Source organism: Chiloscyllium punctatum, chromosome 7, assembly GCF_047496795.1.
Source record: "Chiloscyllium punctatum isolate Juve2018m chromosome 7, sChiPun1.3, whole genome shotgun sequence".
Classification (NCBI taxonomy): Eukaryota; Metazoa; Chordata; class Chondrichthyes; order Orectolobiformes; family Hemiscylliidae; genus Chiloscyllium; species Chiloscyllium punctatum.
Genome location: NC_092745.1, coordinates 68,361,443 through 68,382,058, shown reverse-complemented (window position 1 = coordinate 68,382,058; position 20,616 = coordinate 68,361,443). Strand labels below are relative to the sequence as shown.

Sequence of the window (20,616 nt, the reverse complement as noted above, 5' to 3'; positions counted from 1 at the left end):
TAAAGAACCTGTCAGACTGATCATTAACAGACACCGAAAAAGTTGCACTGGTGTGTGGACTGAATTACAAACACTGATGCCAATAAAATGGGTTTCCTGGCAGCATTAAAAGCCACTCTGAAGAACAACGGACTCGCAAGGGAAACCCAACAGACCATCAGGCAGACAGTGACCCCAGTGTTAAGTAGAGAGAGAGGAGACACCCTCAACACAAGAAAGGAAAGCCATAGAAAGACAAAAACAGTCTAATCCTACCAGTAGAGCTGGCTACCTGTTGTGTAGTGATCTATTCATGATTGGTTGAGTTTGTGCCCAATAACTATATTCAACCATTAACAGACACCAAAAAAGCCACACTGGTATGAGGACTGAATTACAAGCAGAGAAAGAGAGAAGGGCATACCCTCAACACACAAAACAGGAAAGCCCTAAAAGACTCAGGAGGGACAAATAATTGTAATCCTACCAACCGACAAAGGGCGCATGACCGTCATACTGAATACAGCACAACACCTAGAGAAAGCAAACACACTACAAGCATACTGGCACATACCAACAAATGGCAACGGATGTAGATGTACCTACTACAGAAATAACGCAAGGCAGGTGACTGAGTTATCAGTGAGGGAGCACTTTGGGGCCAGCGACCATAATTCTATTAGATTTAAAATAGTGGTGGAAGAGGATAGACCAGATCTAAAAGCTGAAGTTCTAAATTGGAGAAAGGCCAATTTTGACGGTATTAGGCAAGAACTTTCAAAAGCTGATTGGGGGCAGATTTTCGGAGGTAAAGGATGCCTAGAAAATGGGAAGCCTTCAGAAATAAGATAACTAGAGTTCAAAGAAAATATACTCGTGATGGGGTGAAAGGAAAGGCTGGTAGGTATAGGGAATGCTGGATGACAAAAGAAATTGAGGGTTTGGTTAAGAAAAAGAAGGAAGCATATGTAAAGTATAGACAGGATAGATGGAGCGAATCCTTAGAGTATAAAAGTAGTAGGAGTATACTTAAGAGGGAAATCAGGAGGGCAAAAAGGGGACAGGAGATAGTTTTGGCAAATAGAATTAAGGAGAATTCAAAGAGTTTTTACAAATACATTAAGGACAAAAGGGTAACTAGGGAGAGAATAGAGCCCTTCAAAGATCAGCAAGGTGGCCTTTGTGTGGAGCTGCAGAAAATGGGAGAGATACTAAATGAATATTTTGCAAAGATATATACTGTGGAAAAGGGCATGGATGATATAGAATGTGGGGAAATAGATGGCGACATCTCAAAATGTCCATATTACGGAGGCGGAGGTGCTGGATGTCTTGAAATGCATAAAAGTGGATAAATCCTCAGGACCTGATCAGGTGTAGCCTAGAACTCTGTGGGAAGCTACAGAAGTGATTGCTGGACCTCTTACTGAGATATTTGTGAGGTACCAGAAGACTGGAGGTTGGCTAATGCGGTGCCACTGTTTAAGGAAGATGGTAAGGACAAGCCAGGGAACTATAGACCAGTGAGCCTGATGTCAGTGGTGGGGGGGGAAGTTCTTGGAAGGAATCCTGAGGGACAGGATATAAATGTATTTGGAAAGACAAGGACTGATTAGGGATAGTCAACGTGGCTTTGTGTGTGGCAAATCATGTCTCACAAACTTGATTGAGTTTTTTGAAGAAGTAACAAAGAGGATTGATGAGAGCAGAGCGGTAGATGTGATCTATATGGACTTCAGTAAGGCGTTCGACAAGGTTCACCATGGGAGACTGGTTAGCAAGGTTAGATCTCATGGAATGCAGGGAGAACTAGCCATTTGGATAGAGAACCGGCTCAAAGGTAGAAGACAGAGGGTGGTGGTGGAGGGTTGTTTTTTAGTTTGGAGGCCTGTGACCAGTGGAGTGCCACAAGGATCGGTGCTGGGTCCTCTACTTTTCATCATTTATATAAATGATTTGGATGTGAGTTTAAGAGGTATAGTTAGTAAGTTTGCAGATGACACCAAAATTGGAGGTGTAGTGGACAGCGAAGAGGGTTACCTCAGTTTACAATGAGATCTTGATCAGATTGGCCAATGGGCTGAGAAGTGGCAGATGGGGTTTAATTCAGATAAGTGCAAGGTGCTGCATTTTGAGAAAGCAAATCTTAGCAGGACTTATACACTTAATGGTAAGGTTCTGTGTGGCGTTGTTGAACAAAGAGACCTTAGAGTGCAGGTTCATAGCTCCTTAAAAGTGGAGTCGTAGGTAGATAAGATGGTGAAGAAGGCATTTGGTATGCTTTCCTTTATTGGTCAGAGTATTGAGTGCAAGAGTTAGGTCATGTTGCGGCTGTACAGGACTTTGGTTAGTCACTTTTGGAATATTGTGTGCAATTCTGGTCTCCTTATCGGAAAGATGTTGTGAAACTTGAAAGGGTTCAGAAAAGACTTAGAATGATTTTGCCTGGGTTGGAGGATTTGAGCTATAGGGAGAGGCTGAACAGGCTGGGGCTGTTTTCCTTGGGGCATTGGAGGCTGAGGGGGTGACCTTTATAGAGGTTTACAAAATTGAGGGGAATGGATAGGGCAAGGTCTTTTCCCTGGGGTTGGGGAGTCCAGAACTAGAGGGCATAGGTTTTGGGTAAGAGGGAAAAGATATAAAAGAGACCTAAGGGGCACCTTTTTCACGCAGAGGGTAGTATGTGTACAGAATGAGCTGCCAGAGGAAACGGTAGAGGTGAGTACGATTGCAACATTTAAAAGGCATCTGGATGGTATATAAATAAAGGTTTGGAGGGATATGGGCTGGGTGCTGACAGGTGGGACTAGATTGGATTGGGATATCTGGTTGGCATGGACGGGTTGGACCGAAGGGCCTGATTCCGTGCTGTACATCTCTATGACCCAACATAACAACTGAAAAATCGCTACACGGTTAGCCTGATAAATCTATGCAAGACTGCAGAAATTAACAAGACAGATTTCCAAGAAAAACGAAACCACAGGGATCCAATACACCCCGCTTCTATGGAGTCCCCCAGGTACACAAACTAGAGGCACCCTCACTCCCATAGTTTCACTTCCAGGAACATCAACATACAGACTAGCTAATGAACTGCATCAAAGACTAAAACATCTAGTGGACAACTCAACCCACTTCATTCATTCTGCCCAAGAATTCTTCAACGTCATCAAGGACACCAAAATAGATGAGGACAAGATCATGGTCTCCTTCGATGTGACAGCACTGTTCACCTCCACAGACACCACCTTAGCCAAGGAAACACTAACCTCACTACTCAAAGGACCAGGAATGCAGGCAAAGACAGCATCCTCAAACTACTAGATCAGTGCCTCACGACCCACTTCATCTTCAATGTCCAGGTATGCAAACAAACCAACGGAACATCCATGGGATCACCGACATCAGGATTAATAGCAGAAACTGTCATGTAAAGCCTAGAATGGACAGCAGTGCCAACTATCCAGCCTGAGTTGTGGTTCCGCTATGTAAATGACACGTTTATCATTAGAAAATACCTGCAGCTCGAGGAAACCAATCAACTCATTAAAAAAAAACATCCTCACCAGCATAAAATTCACCAAGCAAGAAGAGAACAACAACTGACTCCCCTTCCTGGCAGGAATGATTGAACACAAGGGGCAATGGGGAGTTCCAGACCAGCATATACAGGGAGGCTTCCTGCACAGACCAAGTACTCAACTACAACACCCACAAATGGAGCTGCATCAGAACATTGTTCAAGTGAGCCACAGCACACTGCAGCACCCCAGAGCTGCTCAAAGCGAAAGAACGTCACCTACATGTCTTCAGAAATAATGTACCCAAAAAAGGGTCGTCTGTCAGTACCGACATGACAGACCACGACAGAAAGACACAACACATCTTGGCACAGTCGCCATGCTGCCATATATTAAGAACTTATCAGAAATGACCTCTAGGCCAGTCCGACACCTGGATATCATGGTAGCCCACAAACCAGCCATCACACTACAACAACTACTAACAAGTATAAAGGATCCCATACCCACAGCAGAGACACGTTACATACAAAATGCCATGTAAAGACTGCCAAAAGCACAGCATAGGGCAAAGAGAAAAGTACACGAGCACCAAATTGCCACCAAGAGTCTTGACCAGCTATCACTTGTATCCTTACACACAGATAACGAAGGACACCGATTCCACTGGGACATCATAACCATCCTAGGGCAAGCCAAACACAGACATGCATGGGAATTCCTGGAAACTTTTCATTCAACTTAGAACTGCATTCACAAACATGTAAAGTTAGACTCCATATACGAACCACTAAGAAACAGAACCATGTTTGGAAATGCTTCCTCTAACCCCAGCAGACCCAGACACACAAATAGCAAGCTGGAAAGAACGCCGCTTCACCGGAGGGGCACTGATAATGTTACCAGGAATGGTGATGAAATGTCTGCGAATAAACTTACTAGTTCAGTGAGCAAGTCAACAACCTGATTTTAGGGGAATATTACAATTCTATAAAGCAAAGACAAAGAATCACAAAGGTTATGTCGTGGTCTAGATGAAATAGTTTCCGATTCGTGGAACACTGGCACCAGTGCTAGAGAAAGAAAGCGTTCTATCGGAATGGCTTCATTTCAAACATGCTGGCATCACTGTCCTGGGAATCCTATAACTAGGGTTGTCGATAGGGCTTTAAATTAAGTTGTTATGGGGGGTGGCAGCATTCAATTGAAAGAAACTTATGGTAATCAAAAACACACAAGAGCAGAGGAGCAAGATAGTAATGAGATGAATGATAGTGTGACAGGAAAGGACAGAAAATATAAGCAGAGAAGTGCAGTTCAAATTAGTATAAGTAATAATTCTTTAAAAAAAAAATCAAGATTAAAGTGGTGCTGGAAAAACACAGCAGGTTAGGCAGCATCCGAGGAGCAGGAAAATCTCTACGTTTTGGGCAAAAGCCCTTCATCAGGAAAAAAAATCAAAGCTTATGGTTCTTTATCAGAATGCATGCAGTGTTTGTAACAAGATATAACCTGAATATGACTTTATACTGATAACAAAGATGTGGCTTCAGGGTGACCAACTAACTGATGTTCTCGATGACTGGCTAAAAAAGGAAAGGAGTTGGGGTTGTATGGTTAATAAAAGAAGGTATCTGTGGTCACGAGTAGTGATATAGCTGCAATAGATTGTGATGTGAAATCTATTTGGGTGGAAATAGGAATAGCAGGGGAAAGAAGTCACAGGTGGGAGCATTAATATGCCCTTATAATCTCACTGTAGGGCAAAGTATAAAATGGGAAACAATGGAGGCATGTAAGCAGGGAACAATAATTGTCATGGGTGATTTTTAATCTGCATACTGATGAAACAAATCAGATGGGCATACATAAGGGTTTGTTTCTTATCGTACTAAGATGCAGAATTTATCTGGGAGCAGACTATTTTAGGTTGAGTCCTATGATAGAGTTAAGGATGCTCTAGGAGGTAGAGATTACAACATAATAAAATCTCAGATTTGTTTTGAGTGTACGCAACTTGGTTCTCGAACCAGTGTCCTCAACTTTAATTCTGACAATTGCAGAATTATGAAGAAAACTGTCTCGAACAGGCTGGTTAAATAGATTTTAAGGGATGGTTAGTAGATGAGCAGTGACAAACGTTTAAGCAGATATTTTACAAAAATCTAGCAAAAATTTATTCTGATTAAAAAGGACATGATGATAAGGATGAACCATCCATGGTTAACAAAGATGGTTAAGGAGTGCATCCAATGAAAATCTTAAGATATGTAAATTGGCAAAAAGGATGTGAAAGGCGAAAGGATTGTGGAGCTTTTAGAAATTGGCATTTTGATAATTAAAATGCTAATGAGAAGGGGGAAAAATTGATTATGCAATTTAATTGAGAAAAAAATATTAAAAACAAACAGCAAGAGCTTCTATTGGTAAATAAAAAGGAAGAGAGTAGCTGAAATGAGTATGTGACTCTTGAAGGGAAAAGGGACGGAAAGAAAGCAGAAAATTACAGGCCAGTTAGTCTAACATTTGTCCTTCTAAAAATTCTGGAGTCCACTAAGAAAGAAAGAGCAAGACATTTAGCTGAACACAGAGTCACCGTAGTTTTGTGAAAGAGAAATTATGTTTGTCAAATTTGTCGGATGCTGCCTGACCACATGTGCTTTTCCAGCACCACTCTAATCTTGAAGAGCCAGTGGCTTATTCCTGGTCCTTGTTTCTGTTTCCTCTGTAATGCTGACACTCTTTGCCTATGCCTCATCTCAAGTCCCACAGAAATAAATCTTCATACTTTTGTTACCTTAAGATTGGATTATTTTGTTGCGCTCTCCTAGTCTGCCTAGCACCTTGCACCTTTTGAAAGCTCGAGCTCAATGCAAAACTCAGCTACGCATATCCTAACATGCACATCCTTCATCTCTGGCTGAACAGCATTGGTGTTTGATACAGCCGTATCTTGCTTTTAGAATTCCTTTTTTTGTTGTCATGTTCCTCTATGGCCTTGTCATCTCTAAACTTCTTAAAACCTCTGCAGTCCTCCAGTTCTGACCTCTTGCATGTCTGTTTCTCCTTAATCTACGGTTTACTGCTGTGCCCTCCATTAGCTCAGTGCAGTTCTAATTCTTAAATTTCCTCGTGAAATTTTTCCGTCTTTCCAGTTTTCATGCTGTGTCTTTGACCAAGACGTTTGTTACCTTCTGTCTATTTGTCTGTCAAATTTAAATCAATTCTGTGAATCAACTTGGTGTATTTTACTGTATTAAAGGCTGTATGCAAATACAATTACTGTTGATGTAATGATAGATAAATGTGATGAAAAGCAAGCAAAATTAAATGTGCTGTTTTCTAGATATACTTTGTAGTGACTGAATTTTGATTACACTAAAATTACAATAATATTGCACACTTGTAATTAAATGTTGTCTTTTTTAAGACATTATTCAATTTAATTATTAATGCATTACATTTGGTGTTGACCCTGGCTTTGCGATAGTTCATTCACTGTTGAGCTAAGCAGTCATGGACCTGACAAACACTCATGAGCACAAATGCTAGATGGGTACTTCAATGCAGTCAGTACTATTTTGACAGCATATTGCACTGAAGTTTCACTTTTGGCTGAAATGTTCTTCAACAGAACATTAGTGGATTCCCATGATATTATTTGAAGATGAATGGGGTGGTGGCAGGGGTTTGAGGTGAGAAGAGTTGGAGAAGTGGAAACTTCCAGGTTTTAGCTAATATTTATTTTGCAACTGGCACTATATTTAAAAAAAAGCTCTTTATTGCATGTGTGTGTGTGTGTGTGTGTGTGTGTGTGTGTGTGTGTGTGTGTGTGTGTGAGTGAGAGAGAGAGACCTTGCGACAAAAGTTGGTTACTGCAACCTTGATCAAGTGTCTTCTAAATTGACTACATCGATTGTCACTTTCTTTTGGAAAGTGCCAAAATTGTTGAAAGTGAATATTAAATGCAAGGTCATTGATGATGAATAATATTACCAAGGTCATCCCTCGTAGAGTCATAGAGGTACAGCATGGAAACAGACCCTTTGGTTCAACTCGTCCATACTGACCAAATATCCCAACCCAATCTAGTCCCACCTGCCAGCACCTGGCCCATATCCCTCAAATCCTTCCTATTCATATACCCATCCAAATGCCTCTTAAATGTTGCAATTGTACAGCCTCCACCACTTCCTCTGGCAGCTCATTCCATGCACTCACCACTCTGCGTGAAAAAGTTGCCCCTTAGGTCTCTTTTATATTGTTCCCCTCTCACCCTAAGCCTATGCCGTCTAGTTCTGGACTCCCCAACCCCAGAATAGTAGTTTAAAATGCCTTTCAGTATCCAAAATGCTGTGCTGGTATATTTGCAAACTGATTGTTTAATCAGATCATGGAAGCTGATATTAACAAGTAGAATGATTTAGTGTAGATGGTTTTGTGTTAGAATGAAAGTAAGGTTGTCAGCAGTCACTGGGATCATAGCGTAAATTGGGAAGCTGTTTCTGAAGCATGCCCAAGCACACTTTAACATCTGGAAGTTCTTTGACTTGGTTTACCCTACTCCTTGGTAGGCTGGGCTCCAATAGAGTCAAATCACTAGGCTGGATGTGAAGTTGCAGTACAACTAATTGGCCACTAAATACTCAAAATAAATAAGAAAATGTTACGGCTGGCGCATTTAGGTAAAATTTAATGCTGTAATCATTTATTATTGTTGCCCAAGAAAATTTTATTTCCTGAGGATGTATTCTCATTTGATCAGAAGTTAACTCCTGTGGGAATTTTTTTAAACTTCACTCTCTTTCCTATCCTGATTCCAGTTTTCCCAATTTTTAAATTGCTAATTACAAATGTTCTAAATCTTATTTTTTACTTTCTACTTTTTGGTTTAAATTCTGTTTGAGAGGACTCTTCATTCTGGACGTGACAAGGCTTTGAGCTGTGTCAGTGTTATGAATGAGTTGTGCTATCCCTTTCCTAGTTTAGAACCATTCTCTTTTGTGTCGTATGTTCACTTGTGAGAATAATGTTTTTTTGGGCCTTTTAAGATATTTAATGTCATTATATGTTCAGTACAATGCCAAAAAAGTTGAGTAGTAACTATCTGAAAGGACTTAGAAATCTTGAGAATTTTTTATTCTTGCAATTAGACAACAGCCTTTCCATTCAATAGTTTATTCCCACTTACCATCCCTCATCCGTTGTGTTTACTCTGGATGTTAGTAAACTTAGATATTTCTAATAATGGAATATTCTTAATGTTGTTTCTGAAAACAAATTACACTGCAACAAAACACTGCAAAAGTCTTACCAGCACAATGCTTACAATCACAAGTGAACCCTTTTATGTGAACTTGTCCAAAGATCATACCAGAACAGGTGATCAACTTGCTCAGTCTCTATTTCTATTCATTGGTTAATCAGCTTCTTCCCTGAGCTAGCTGCATTTTTACTGCGCCGCATGCTGTTTTTCCAGACTTTTCATACAAAGAAGCTATGCATCTAAAGTCGTGACACTAATCCATTACTAGTCCATTCCTGATGAAGGGCTTTTGCCCGAAACGTCGATTCTCCTGCTCCTCGGATGCTGCCTGCCTGCTGTGCTTTTCCAGCACCACACTCTAATTCCAGCATCTGTAGTCCTCACTTTCAACTAGTCCATTACTGTTGAGTTGCAATGCTTCAGTCTAAACACATGTACACATTTCTTTTGTCAAACAAAAAAAACACTTGAAAAACCACTGACCTTTGTTACCATTAGGATTTCACCAAGTCTTCTATGTTATCTCGTTTTTGTCTCGTTCATGTCACTTAATTTTCCGAAACCAACAAATTTTAGACTAATATTGATGAAGAAAAGGGTTCTGAATAAATTGAATATCCATTCTCAGGATCAAACATGGTGACTCAATCTTTTAAAAGAAGCCAATTCTAGTTTACAGATTTAATTTTTAAAAAGGTAAAATTAACAAATAGAATATACTCTGCATGTTGAGTGTCTTGTAAAATAATAAAAAGCCGTGTATTTTCTGTTTTAGTTCCTTCATTTTCCCTCAGCTCTCCAGGTTTTCACATGTTCTATGCTGATCCTGCTGTGATGATAGGCAACCTGACCCCAGATAGTGTTCCTACTACTCTAAACTCGTGTTATAAATTTCACAAATCAGTATTCTCAGGCCTAATGTTACTTGTTACTTTAAGTGATCCAAGAATGCACTTTATAATCTAATATTGAGATTATTGATCCTATAATATGGAGATAATGATAGGTATCTTCATGGGCCTGTTTGCTATTTTTATTTAGTAAATGTTGCCTTGTCTAATTTTGAAAGAAGTGAGATATATTTCATTAAGACGGGAGACATGGTTAAAAGCCAGTTTAATTTATAAGGGATGGAATTGAATCCAATACAGTTTTCCAGTAAATCTTCCATCTAACATGAAGATAATAGGAAAATACATTTCTGCAATTCTCTCACATGAGCTAATTTACAAGCCAACCGTTCCATAAGCTAATTGCAATTGTTCTTTTGAGAATGAGCAGAATGAGTTTGCTTCACTATGTTTGAACCTCTGTATCTGATTCATTAGACTATGTTAATTGAACCTCCCCCCACCCCTGTCCCCATCCCCGTAATCCCACATTTACCATGGCTAATCCATATAGCCTGTACATCCCTGGACTTTACTTAATTTTTAAATTGCGGATTGGGAAAGGGAGAAATTTCTCCACTGAAAGGGTGTAAATCTTTGAGGAGTGAATTGGGGTATAGAATTCCAATCATTGAGTGTTTCTAAGATCACCAAAGACTTTGTCACTTAATGCCTGACAGAACAAGGGGAGGAGATGAGAAGCAACAGATGAGCTGAAGCAAAAGGTAAGCCGTAATTGTGTTGACAGCTAGAACAGGGTCTGGGGCCAAATGGTCTAATCCATTTTGTTTCCTTTTGTAGTGGTAACCATTTGTTAAATATTACTTATGATTACCTGCATTGTATTAAACCAAAGTTAATAGGTATCATTGAGTAATTCTTCTGTTAGGAGCTTTGCCACTTTCCCATTGCTAATTTGTTAATGTGTTAATTCTCTATTATTGATACATCTCTGATTATGACTGCACTTGATGTATAAAAATACCACATGGATAAACATTCTGCTAGAGTGCTGGTAGACCCAGAAAATTCCAGCTACAGGGGAATCTCGATTATCCGAACAAGATGGGCGGGCACTATTTCGTTCGGATAATCGACTATTTGGTTAATCAATTAAATACCTTTACCTTTCCTCTGGGGCTCGGATTTTTTAAAGTCTGCTCCCCGTTAAGGATACTGCAGAAGCACACAACATGTGAGACCCCACCCCCAACCCTGCCTCTGTGCAACACCGTCCTCCAGCCCCCCCAACCCTGTCCAACAGTGCCCTCTGACCCACCAACCCCCTCCAACACCTCCCCCCACCCCCCAACACTGGCCCTGCCCCCAACCCCCTCCAACACCGCTCCTCCTCCTCCTCTGCCCCCATGCACTGCCAACCCCACCACCCCAGGCTGTACACCAGCAACAAGACTGCTGCTGCCTTTGTGGGGTGAGTCTCCAAATAGCAAACATACACGCACACCACTTTTTGACAGGTTCCACGTTTACCCTGTACAGGACAATGTTGGTCAGATTATCTGGGGAAGGGGGGGTTTAGGGTATACCCTTCTGTAGAACCTCAGGGAAAGTGTGGGGGGAGAGAGAGAGAGAGAGAGAGAGGGAGAGGGGCGGGTTGTCAGTCATTTGGAGACAGTGCCTGTTTAATCACTGTCAACAAAAGATGCGATCACTGTTGGAAACACGTATTTGATGTAATGTTTCTATCGGGACCTCGCGATCTCCTTCGGATAATCCGATTTTCGGATAATTGATATTTGGATAATCGAGGTTCCTCTGTAATTTTTGTGAGAAAGTGATTATAAAGAATAGCATTTTCTGCAATCTTACCCACCTTCGCTAAGCAGCATGCTTGACATTGGAACGTTTTATTACCTTGTTAAAGATGCTATATGAAGTCAAGTTGTTAATTCACCATTGTGAAAGATTGAATCTGCACCTCCCTTGTTAAATTGCCGCAGGTTCTTGGTCTTGTGGCCTACTTGTACTATAATGGAAACAATAGCAGAGTTGTGAGATTACATTTTATGCATATGATGGTACTAAACACTTGTAAGTTATAGATTGGAATAGCGGTAGATTAAACTCTCAAGTTCCAGGTTTTCAGTGCAAGGCAGGAGCAGGCAACTTAAACTCTCTCACTTCGGTGTTTGCTGCTGAATTGCCACAAATGTTCTTAGAAAGAAAAGTTGGATGCATCATCCAAATTCAAGTATGCATGTTTAATTCACACAAGTTCTGCCGTAAAGTGCCAAACATTGTAAGGAGATGGTTGTCTCTATAATTTGGTTAATGAGGCAGCTTTTTATCACAGGCTTTTCAAATGTTTGAATCAATCAACAGTTTTGTTAGGGTTTCATAGAATAACATATTTTCTTGGTGCTGCTGACCTTGTTAGAACCAAGACGAAATTGTCTTTATTGACTCTTTTTATTTGTCTGTAGAGTTTCTTTTGTAAGTTTTTGGAATGTTTTCCTTGCTTTGTGCAACTTATCTACCTTTTATTTGTTATTAGTGAATTAAAAAATAGGATTTTTAGACAATGTTTAGGAGCATTTATGTAATTCAGCTTGTGTTAGTGCTTTTTGGCCTTTTTTTTTGTTTATTATTCTAGCATAATAAAACATAATTACATCAGATATAAGCTTGGATGATCCACCAAAGTGGGAAACTTGCAGCTATAACGGTGAAATCTCATGGTAAAATCAACTTTGGCAAATACGAATGTTCCAGTCTCATTTCTGTCTTATATGAGCTTGTTGATCTCCAATGAGGAGGATGATTGGTACAGTGATGGAATTGACCTAAGCATTAGGTTAAGTCAGGGCATTTCAGTTAGAAATTATAATTTTGGTTGCTGTTCAACTTTCTTAGTAAAATGTGTTGCCTTTAAATATATGTTTGCATGTGATTAAGGATGACCTCTGGTGAAATCCTATTCCTGACGTGAGGTTCAATTGGGATAAATGTGCAACAATGTACTGTTCACTTTTTGCTGTTTGTACTGCCACTGTTCTTTTTGCCATGCCCCTTCCTTTCTTGCATTTCTCTCTGATGAGAGCAGTGCTGTATCTATTTACAAAGTATCTTGATTTGCATTGATGTATCTGTTAAAGCTGAATGTAGTGATGAGCTGTTAAATGTTCTTCTCACTTTATCCATAAAATGGATTGTTCTTTTTTCCCAGAAACTGAAGGTTTCAAGATTGATACAATGGGCACCTACCATGGCATGACACTCAAATCTGTGACGGTAAGTGGTGTTTCCCAGTCTTATGGATTGAAAGTCAGCAGGTAATTAACATTTAAATTTTTAAAAATGCAAAAGGTTGAGTTTGCTCCATTCGAACAATCTGGAAGAAGAGAAACAGCAAATTGCTGCCTTGAGGATTAATTCAGTAGATGTTAATTTGTTGGACAATAAAGTAGTAACTACATTGTTGTGGGGACTGAAGTCACATAAGCTAGTTTAGGTAAGGATTTTTAAACCAAATATGATTTTTTGGACAATCTGAATCCGGTCATTTAATTTGATCATGATAGAAATTTTAGTTTGTTAACTGAATTCAAATTCTCTCGCTGATATAATGGAATTTGAACTCCTGTCTTTAAATCTTTAGTCCAAACTACTACTACTGGTTCAGTGATGTAATCATTAGTGGTTAATTTAAGCGACTACATTTTTAAGCATTAATCTAAGAGTTGAAGTGAAATCCTTGATTGATTTGAGTCTTTTCCTGAAAGTCTGATCCATCTTTAATCTAAAATAATTCTAAATGATAATTCTTTGTGACAAATGCTGCTGTATTTCCTGACAATCCATTTAAAAAAATGTGTATTTAATTAGGTAATTGCCTCTTTTACTGTTAGCTTCTTCAGAGTAGGAAGAGATAAGTTAGGTTGCCACAGGATAGTGTTATCCTCCAAGGCTGCACATTACTTATGGGAAGCAGGAGGTGCCGTGCCTGAAGCAGGCGTTACTGTGAAGTAAAAAGATAAATTGGCCAAAAAAGCAGTACAATATTATGCTATCACTTGATTTAATCATTAAACATGTGGATTCAGTGATGCGCCATAATTTTTATCCTTAAGTGACAGCCGCATGAAAACCAGCCTAAATACATGAAATGTGCAATAGACCATTAATTTTAATGGGGCTGGGGCCATGATAATTACTTTCTAACTGTTGTTAGTGACGGTAAAATTGCCAAGGAAATATAGAGTTGTGTAATTAATAGTGTAAGTCACTTGCTTCTTATTTCTTCTTTTGTGCTGATCACACTATTCAAACTGAATATGGTCAATAATGACTAAATACATAGACATTAGAAATACGTAAAAGTGAATTCCTTTTCATTTGATATTGTATTTTAAAGGCACTTTGCTGCATCTCTCTGTATTCTGAACCAAGTACCTAGTTTTTTTTTCCCTGAAATACAAGGGATATCGAAGTTTTTCATTATTCTTTGAATGCACTTAATGTAAATTTTTCCAACAAATGAAAACTTCATACTTGCTGATGTTTGCTGCTTCTGACTTATATAATTTATGCAGTCTTTACTGAAGTGTTTTTGTTCTCTCTAGACAGCAGGGCAGACTGTTGAATTGTGATCACATTCGGGCTATTGTGTGATCACCAAAACAGCATTGTTTTTCTGTCTAATGTTATTTCGCATGTGATTTGTCATTTGACTTGTGTGGACTACAAGTGACAATTTGAACTTGAAATGAAATGTGTTTCATATGTCACAAACAGAAATTGCTGGAGAAACTCAGCATCTATGAAGAGAAAGCAGAGGTTTCAACTCCAGTGACCCTCCTTTTTATTTTAACCTGTCAGTTGTCCTAAAAGAGATTATGTAGAAGGTAACCAGACGTTTCAATTCAGGGAACTGATCTACAATTACATTGTTTCTTCTTTGTTTTAAAACTGTGCAAATATTTGGCAAATTTCTTGGCTACTGTCTATGAACAAGGAATCTTCTGTCACTCTCACCAAAATTAAATTCTTGGAAGTAAGAATGAAACTAAAGAAGCTTCCTATGGCATAAACTTTGAGAACCCTGAGTTTCTTTGTTCAGACTGCAATCATTTGGTCACAGGGGAAAGAGACCTAAGTCATTTTCACTGAGCTAGTACAGTGGTTTGTATAATTTTCTTTTTGAAATGCAAAGCTGATCATTTTGAGGGTTGACATCCTCCAGTTACAGACTAATGAATTTTATTGTTTATTGAAATGAACCAAGTGACATCAGATTTTCAGGAAGTAACTTTAGTATTAATCTTGGGGCAGGTCTTCAGAACAATTTTGGGTCAGCACTTTTAAAGGGAATGAGCATAAATTCAGAGATTTGTTTCGGAAACTTGATTTTGAGGTCACACTTGATTTTGTACATTTAGAGTTTAAAAAGTATATTGACAAAGTTCACCTTGTATATCAATGACTGCAGTAAGGGCTCATGAGTAGTAGTTCAACTAAAGTTAAATGGAAGGATAGCTATTTGTGGACATTTATCCAGTTGATAAATTATGAACAAGGTTCTCAACAATTCACCTTGGGTCATTATGACTTTTAACAAGGAAGAATAATTTTGAAGAGAGAGACTCGCTAAGTCGGCACCTGCAAGCTTTAAAATTGTCCCCTCCACACCAAGATCTTGATTATTAATTTGGATTAGCTAATTGCCCTCAAGTGGATGCTAAAGTTAAAAGTTAAGAAAACCAAATACCAGAAATATGAGCAATGATGAAATTAATGATTGATTTGAAAATGGGAAATTTTTGGATGATCTAATTGAAAGTTTAAAAATTCTGAAAAGAATTATAAATGTTGATCCAAAGAAATTCACTTCAAAAGTTATCTCTCTTAATGGTTTAATATGATGAGATCTTTAAATATTAGTTGACGCAGGTTATAAACATTAAACATTAATAGTAAGTAAATAAACTGCTGAGTTTTATACCCAATGAACTATGGAGTTAAATGATAAACTACAAAGAAAGATCACTGAAATTAGAAAATTTCGATTGAAATACGCAACGAATGAAATCACCAGCAAAGCTGCCCGGGATTTCTGATTTATCCTTATTTGAAAAAGGCAAGTTAAGCCTGGTCTTTTCTGTGTGGTCCCATTTGCATGTTTCATCCTTAATATTCTCAGAGCAATGAAAATACAGGCTTACCAGCATCCAAATTCCAAGCGCAGTAGAAAAAAATTGAACCTATTGGTTGTTTTTAGCAGGTGAAGAAGAATATTATAAGTTAAACTGTAAGATTGCATCTACTGAAAAGAGAAATATGGTTTAATATTCATAAAGTCTTTATGGACTAAAACTTGTATTTTTTCTGAAAAATTGTTTTCTTTAGTGGAATTAGGTGAGGGAATGTGTCTTAAAGCAAAAGTATTATGGTGTTTGATTTTTCATATCTTATTTTTTATTCGTGCGTGGATTATGGGCACTGTTGGTTGGCCAGCATTTGTTATCCATCCCGAGTTGCCTTTGAGAAGGTGGGGCGAGCTGCCTCCTTGAACAGTTTCTGTACTGTAGGTAGACCCCACCCTCCAGGAGGGAATTCCAGATTGTGATCCTGTGACAATGAAGGAAAGGTGATATGTTTTCAAGTGAGTGGCTTGGAGGGGAACTTGCAAGTGACAGTGTACCGATATATCTGTTGCCCTTGAACTTCTGGATGGAAGTAGTTGTGGGTTTGGAATGTGCTGTCATCTTGGATGAATTTATGCAGTGTGTCTTGTAGCTGCACATTACTGCTATTGAGGTGAAGGGAGTGCATGCTTGTGGATGTGCTGGCAATCAACTAGGCTGTTTTGTCCTAGATGGTGTCAAGCTTCTTGAGTGGTGTTGGAGCTGCAATAGTGGCAAGAGGGGAGTATTCCAACACAGTCTTAACTTATGCCTTTTAGATGGTGTATAGGAGAAAGTGAGGACTGGAGATGCTGGAGATCAGAGCTAAAAAATGTGTTGCTGGAAAATCGCAGCAGGTCAGGCAGCATCCAAGGAGCAGGAGAATCGACGTTTCGGGCATAAGCCCTTCTTCAGGAATGAGGAGGGTGTGCCAAGCAGGCTAAGATAAAAGATAGGGAGGAGGGACTTGGGGGAGGCGTATTAGGAATGCGATAGGTGGAAGGAGGTTAAGGTGAGGGTGATAGGCCGGAGAGGGGGTGGGGGCAGAGAGGTCGGGAAGAAGATTGCAGGTCAAGAAGGTGGTGCTGAGTCCGATGGTTGGGACTGAGATAAGGTGGGGGGGGAGGGGAAATGAGGAAGCTGGAGAAATCTGCATTCATTCTATGTGGTTGGAGGGTTCCTAGGCGGAAGATGAGGCGCTCTTCCTCCAGGCGGCGTGTTGCCATGGTCTGGCGATGGAGGAGGCCAAGGACCTGCATGTCCTTGGTGGAGTGGGAGGGGGAGTTAAAGTGTTCAGCCACAGGGCAGTTGGGTTGGTTGGTACGGGTGCTCCAGAGGTGTTCTCTGAAACATTCCGCAAGTAGGCAGCCTGTCTCCCCAATGTAGAGGAGGCCACATTGGGTGCAGCGGATGCAGTAAATGATGTGTGTGGAGGTGTAAGTGAATTTGTGACGGATATGGAAGGATCCCTTGGGGCCTTGGAGGGAAGTGAGGGGGGAGGTGTGGGTGCAAGTTTTGCATTTCTTGTGGTTGCAGGGGAAGGTGCCCCACCCCCTCTCCGGCCTATCACCCTCACCTTAACCTCCTTCCACCTATCGCATTCCCAACACTCCTCCCCCAAGTCCCTCCTCCCTATCTTTTATCTTAGCCTGCTTGGCACACCCTCCTCATTCCTGAAGAAGGGCTTATGCCCGAAACGGCGATTCTCCTGCTCCTTGGATGCTGCCTGACCTGCGCTTTTCCGGCAACACATTTTTCAGATGGTATGTAGGCTTTGGGGAGTCAGGAGGTGAGTTACTTGCTGCTGCATTCTTAACTGTTGATCTGCTGTTGTTGCCACTATTTATATGGCTAGTCCAATTGAGTTTTTAGTCAATAGTAACCTCTAGGGTGCTAATAGTGGGGGATTCAATGATGGTATAGCCATTGAAAGTCAAGGGGCACTAGCTAGGGTGTCTTATATTGGAGATGGTCATAGCCTGGCAAACACAATTGGCGAGCTTGTGAGTGACAAAGACACTTAGAAAGGCAAGTGATAAGCGTGTTGCAAAGAGTCTACAGGGGGATAAAGTCAAGTTACCTCAGGGCAAAACTTGGCAGGTGGAATATATCACGAATAATTGTGAAGTTATGCAGGAAGAACAGATGATCTAGATATTTATATGGGGAAGATTGCAGAAAGGTGCAGCGCAGAGGGATTTGGGGTGGAAGGTTTTCATGCATAAATACCAAAAAGCTTTCGGACAAATCCAGCAAGTAATAGCAAAGGCAAATGGAATGGTGATTTTTATTTCAGACTTGAAACATTAACTCCATTTCTCTCTCCACAGATATTGCCAGATTTGCTGAGTTTCTACAGCATTCTCAGAGTTTATTGCAGGTTTCCAGCATCTGCAGTATTTTGCCTTTAATCAACCTAGTGAATCTTCTGTCAACTGCCTCCAATGCCAGCATAGTTTTCCATAGGGTTTGAAAATATGGAAGTTTTGCTGAAACTGTGCAAGACACAAGTTAGATTGCATCTAGAAAAACGGTGAATAACTTTGGTCGGCTTGTCAAAGGCAAACTCTGCTGGCATTGGAGGCAGTTGACAGAAGATTCACTAGGTTGATTAAAGGCAAAATACTGCAGATGCTGGAAATCTGCAAAAAAACTCAGAATGCTGTAGAAACTCAGTAAATCTGGCAATATCTGTGGAGAGAGAAATGGAGTTAATGTTTCAAGTCTGGTATTACTTGTGAGTTCTGAAGAAGAGTAACATGGGACTTGAAATGTTAACTTTTTTTTTTCTTTTTCCATCGATGCTACCAGGCTTGCTGAGTTTCTCCAGCATTCTCTGTTTGTTTCACTAGGTTGATCCTGGATATGGAGGGATTTTCTTATTAGGATAGGTTGAGTCTGTTTTAGAAGAATAAGAGGTAACCTTATTGAAGCATACAGGATTCTTAGGGGGCTTCACAAGGTAAGTGCTGAGAGATTGTTTCCACTTGTGGGCGAATCGAAGGCCAGAGTGCATAACCTTAAAGTAAGGATTCACCTATTTCAGACGGATGAAGAGGAATTTCTTCTCTGAGGGTAATGAAACTGTGGAATGTTCTCTATGAATATTTCCTGGGGGAGTATCTCTGTTTATTTGATTTTCCCCAATCTACAGAAAAGATAAAATCACACATGATTTATACACTGCTTTTTTAACATGTTGTCATTATCTCCTGATTTATTGTCTTTCCTGTTGTATATCTACTTTTAGGGGCCTATAGACTATTCCCACCAGTGCCTTCCTCCCATCATTGTTTCTTTCTTCCACTTTTATGGGTTCAACATCTTTTGATCTGAAGTAATTTCTTGCTATCATACCTATTCCAACTCATAGTAACAAAGCTACCCCATCACCTTTCACTTATTGCCTGTTCTTTCAAAATTAGACATACCCCTGAGTATTTAGTTTCCAACTTCTATCTCTTTGTAACCTTGTCTCCATAATGACAATAAGCACATATCCCTTCTCTAATTTTTATTCCAGTTACTCCAGGCATTTGAGTTAAGAGCTATTAATTTTGCCTTTTTAGCACTTTTCCCTTTGACCTGATTCAATGCTATTTTTCTAAATCAGTACACTCTGTCTGTTGGTATGATGACCCAGATTAGCTGCCCTGCAATACAGCAATGCAACCTTATCCATTTGCTTCAAAGTCAAAAAAGCAGTCAGAAACAAAAACAAAAGTTGCTGGAAAAGCTCAGCAGGTCTGGCAGCATTTGTGAAGAGAAATCAGAGTTAATGTTTCGAGTCTGGATAACTCAAATTTCAGATGCTGCCAGACCTGCTGAGCTTTTGCAGCAACTTCAGTTTTTGTGATCCTTTTGCTTTGTTAGCTACTGTTTCCCTCTTCCTACCTCACACCCTCTGGTTAGTTACATCATTAATTTTTAAATTTAATTTTTCCTGGCCTGCACCTGATCACAGATATGCTTTATTCTTCTGTCTCCCTACTACAGGTTTAACAAATATTTAATACTATCATCAGTTCAAATAAAAGGTTCATTGACCTCAAATATTAACCGAGGTGCTGCTTGACCTGGGTTTTTCCTGATCTTTTTGATTAAGTAACGAAACAAAACCTTAAAGCCTTAGGTTATCTGTGCTAATATCTCCTTTTATGATGTGGTCATATATTTTGATTGAAAAAGTCACAAGGAAGAACTTTTGGATGATTTATCATATTAAAGGTGCTATATTATTAACACTATTATTGGTCTCTTTATTTCTGAAAGGATGAAAATGCATTTGAAATAGTTTGAGTAAAGTTTACTAGACTGACCTGGAATGTATGCGTGGGGTGATCTCTATCTTGTAAGGACAGATTAGATAGGCTACGCTTGTATCCGTGGAGTGTAGATAAGGGAAGACATGACTTGATTGAAACGTATAAGCCACTCAAGGATTTTGACAGTGTGGATGTGGAGAAAATGTTTTCTGTTGTGATAAAAATCTCTAGATAGTGGCCACTATTTGAAACTGAGGGAATGCCCATTTAAGACAAAGGGAAAGATTGTTTTTCCTTTGAGTGCCAAGAGTCTTTAGAACTTTTCTACAAAGGACAGTGGAGTGAGAATACTGAAATAACTTTAAGGCAGAGGTAGATGGATTCTGGATGAGTGAGGAGTGAAAGGTTATCATGGTAGGCAGGAGTGTGGAGGAATGTGATCAGCTTGAATGGCAGAACTGCCTCAAGGAACAGAGTGGCCTTTTCCTAATTCCTTTGCATGTTCTAAGTATATACAAGTTGTTATTGATTCAAATTAAGATTTCACCC

The 20,616-nt window shown here is 39.7% G+C and overlaps 1 protein-coding gene across 1 annotated transcript in view; it reads left to right on the top strand.

Annotated features, from left to right (window-relative positions):
• Nucleotides 1-20,616, top strand: part of cdc73 (cell division cycle 73, Paf1/RNA polymerase II complex component, homolog (S. cerevisiae)) — a 326,652-nt gene that overhangs the window by 68,259 nt on the left and 237,777 nt on the right. The window contains exon 10 of the mRNA XM_072573909.1: nt 12,847-12,911. Within this exon, the coding sequence (XP_072430010.1) occupies nt 12,847-12,911 (65 nt within the window). The remainder of the gene's footprint in view (nt 1-12,846; nt 12,912-20,616) is intronic.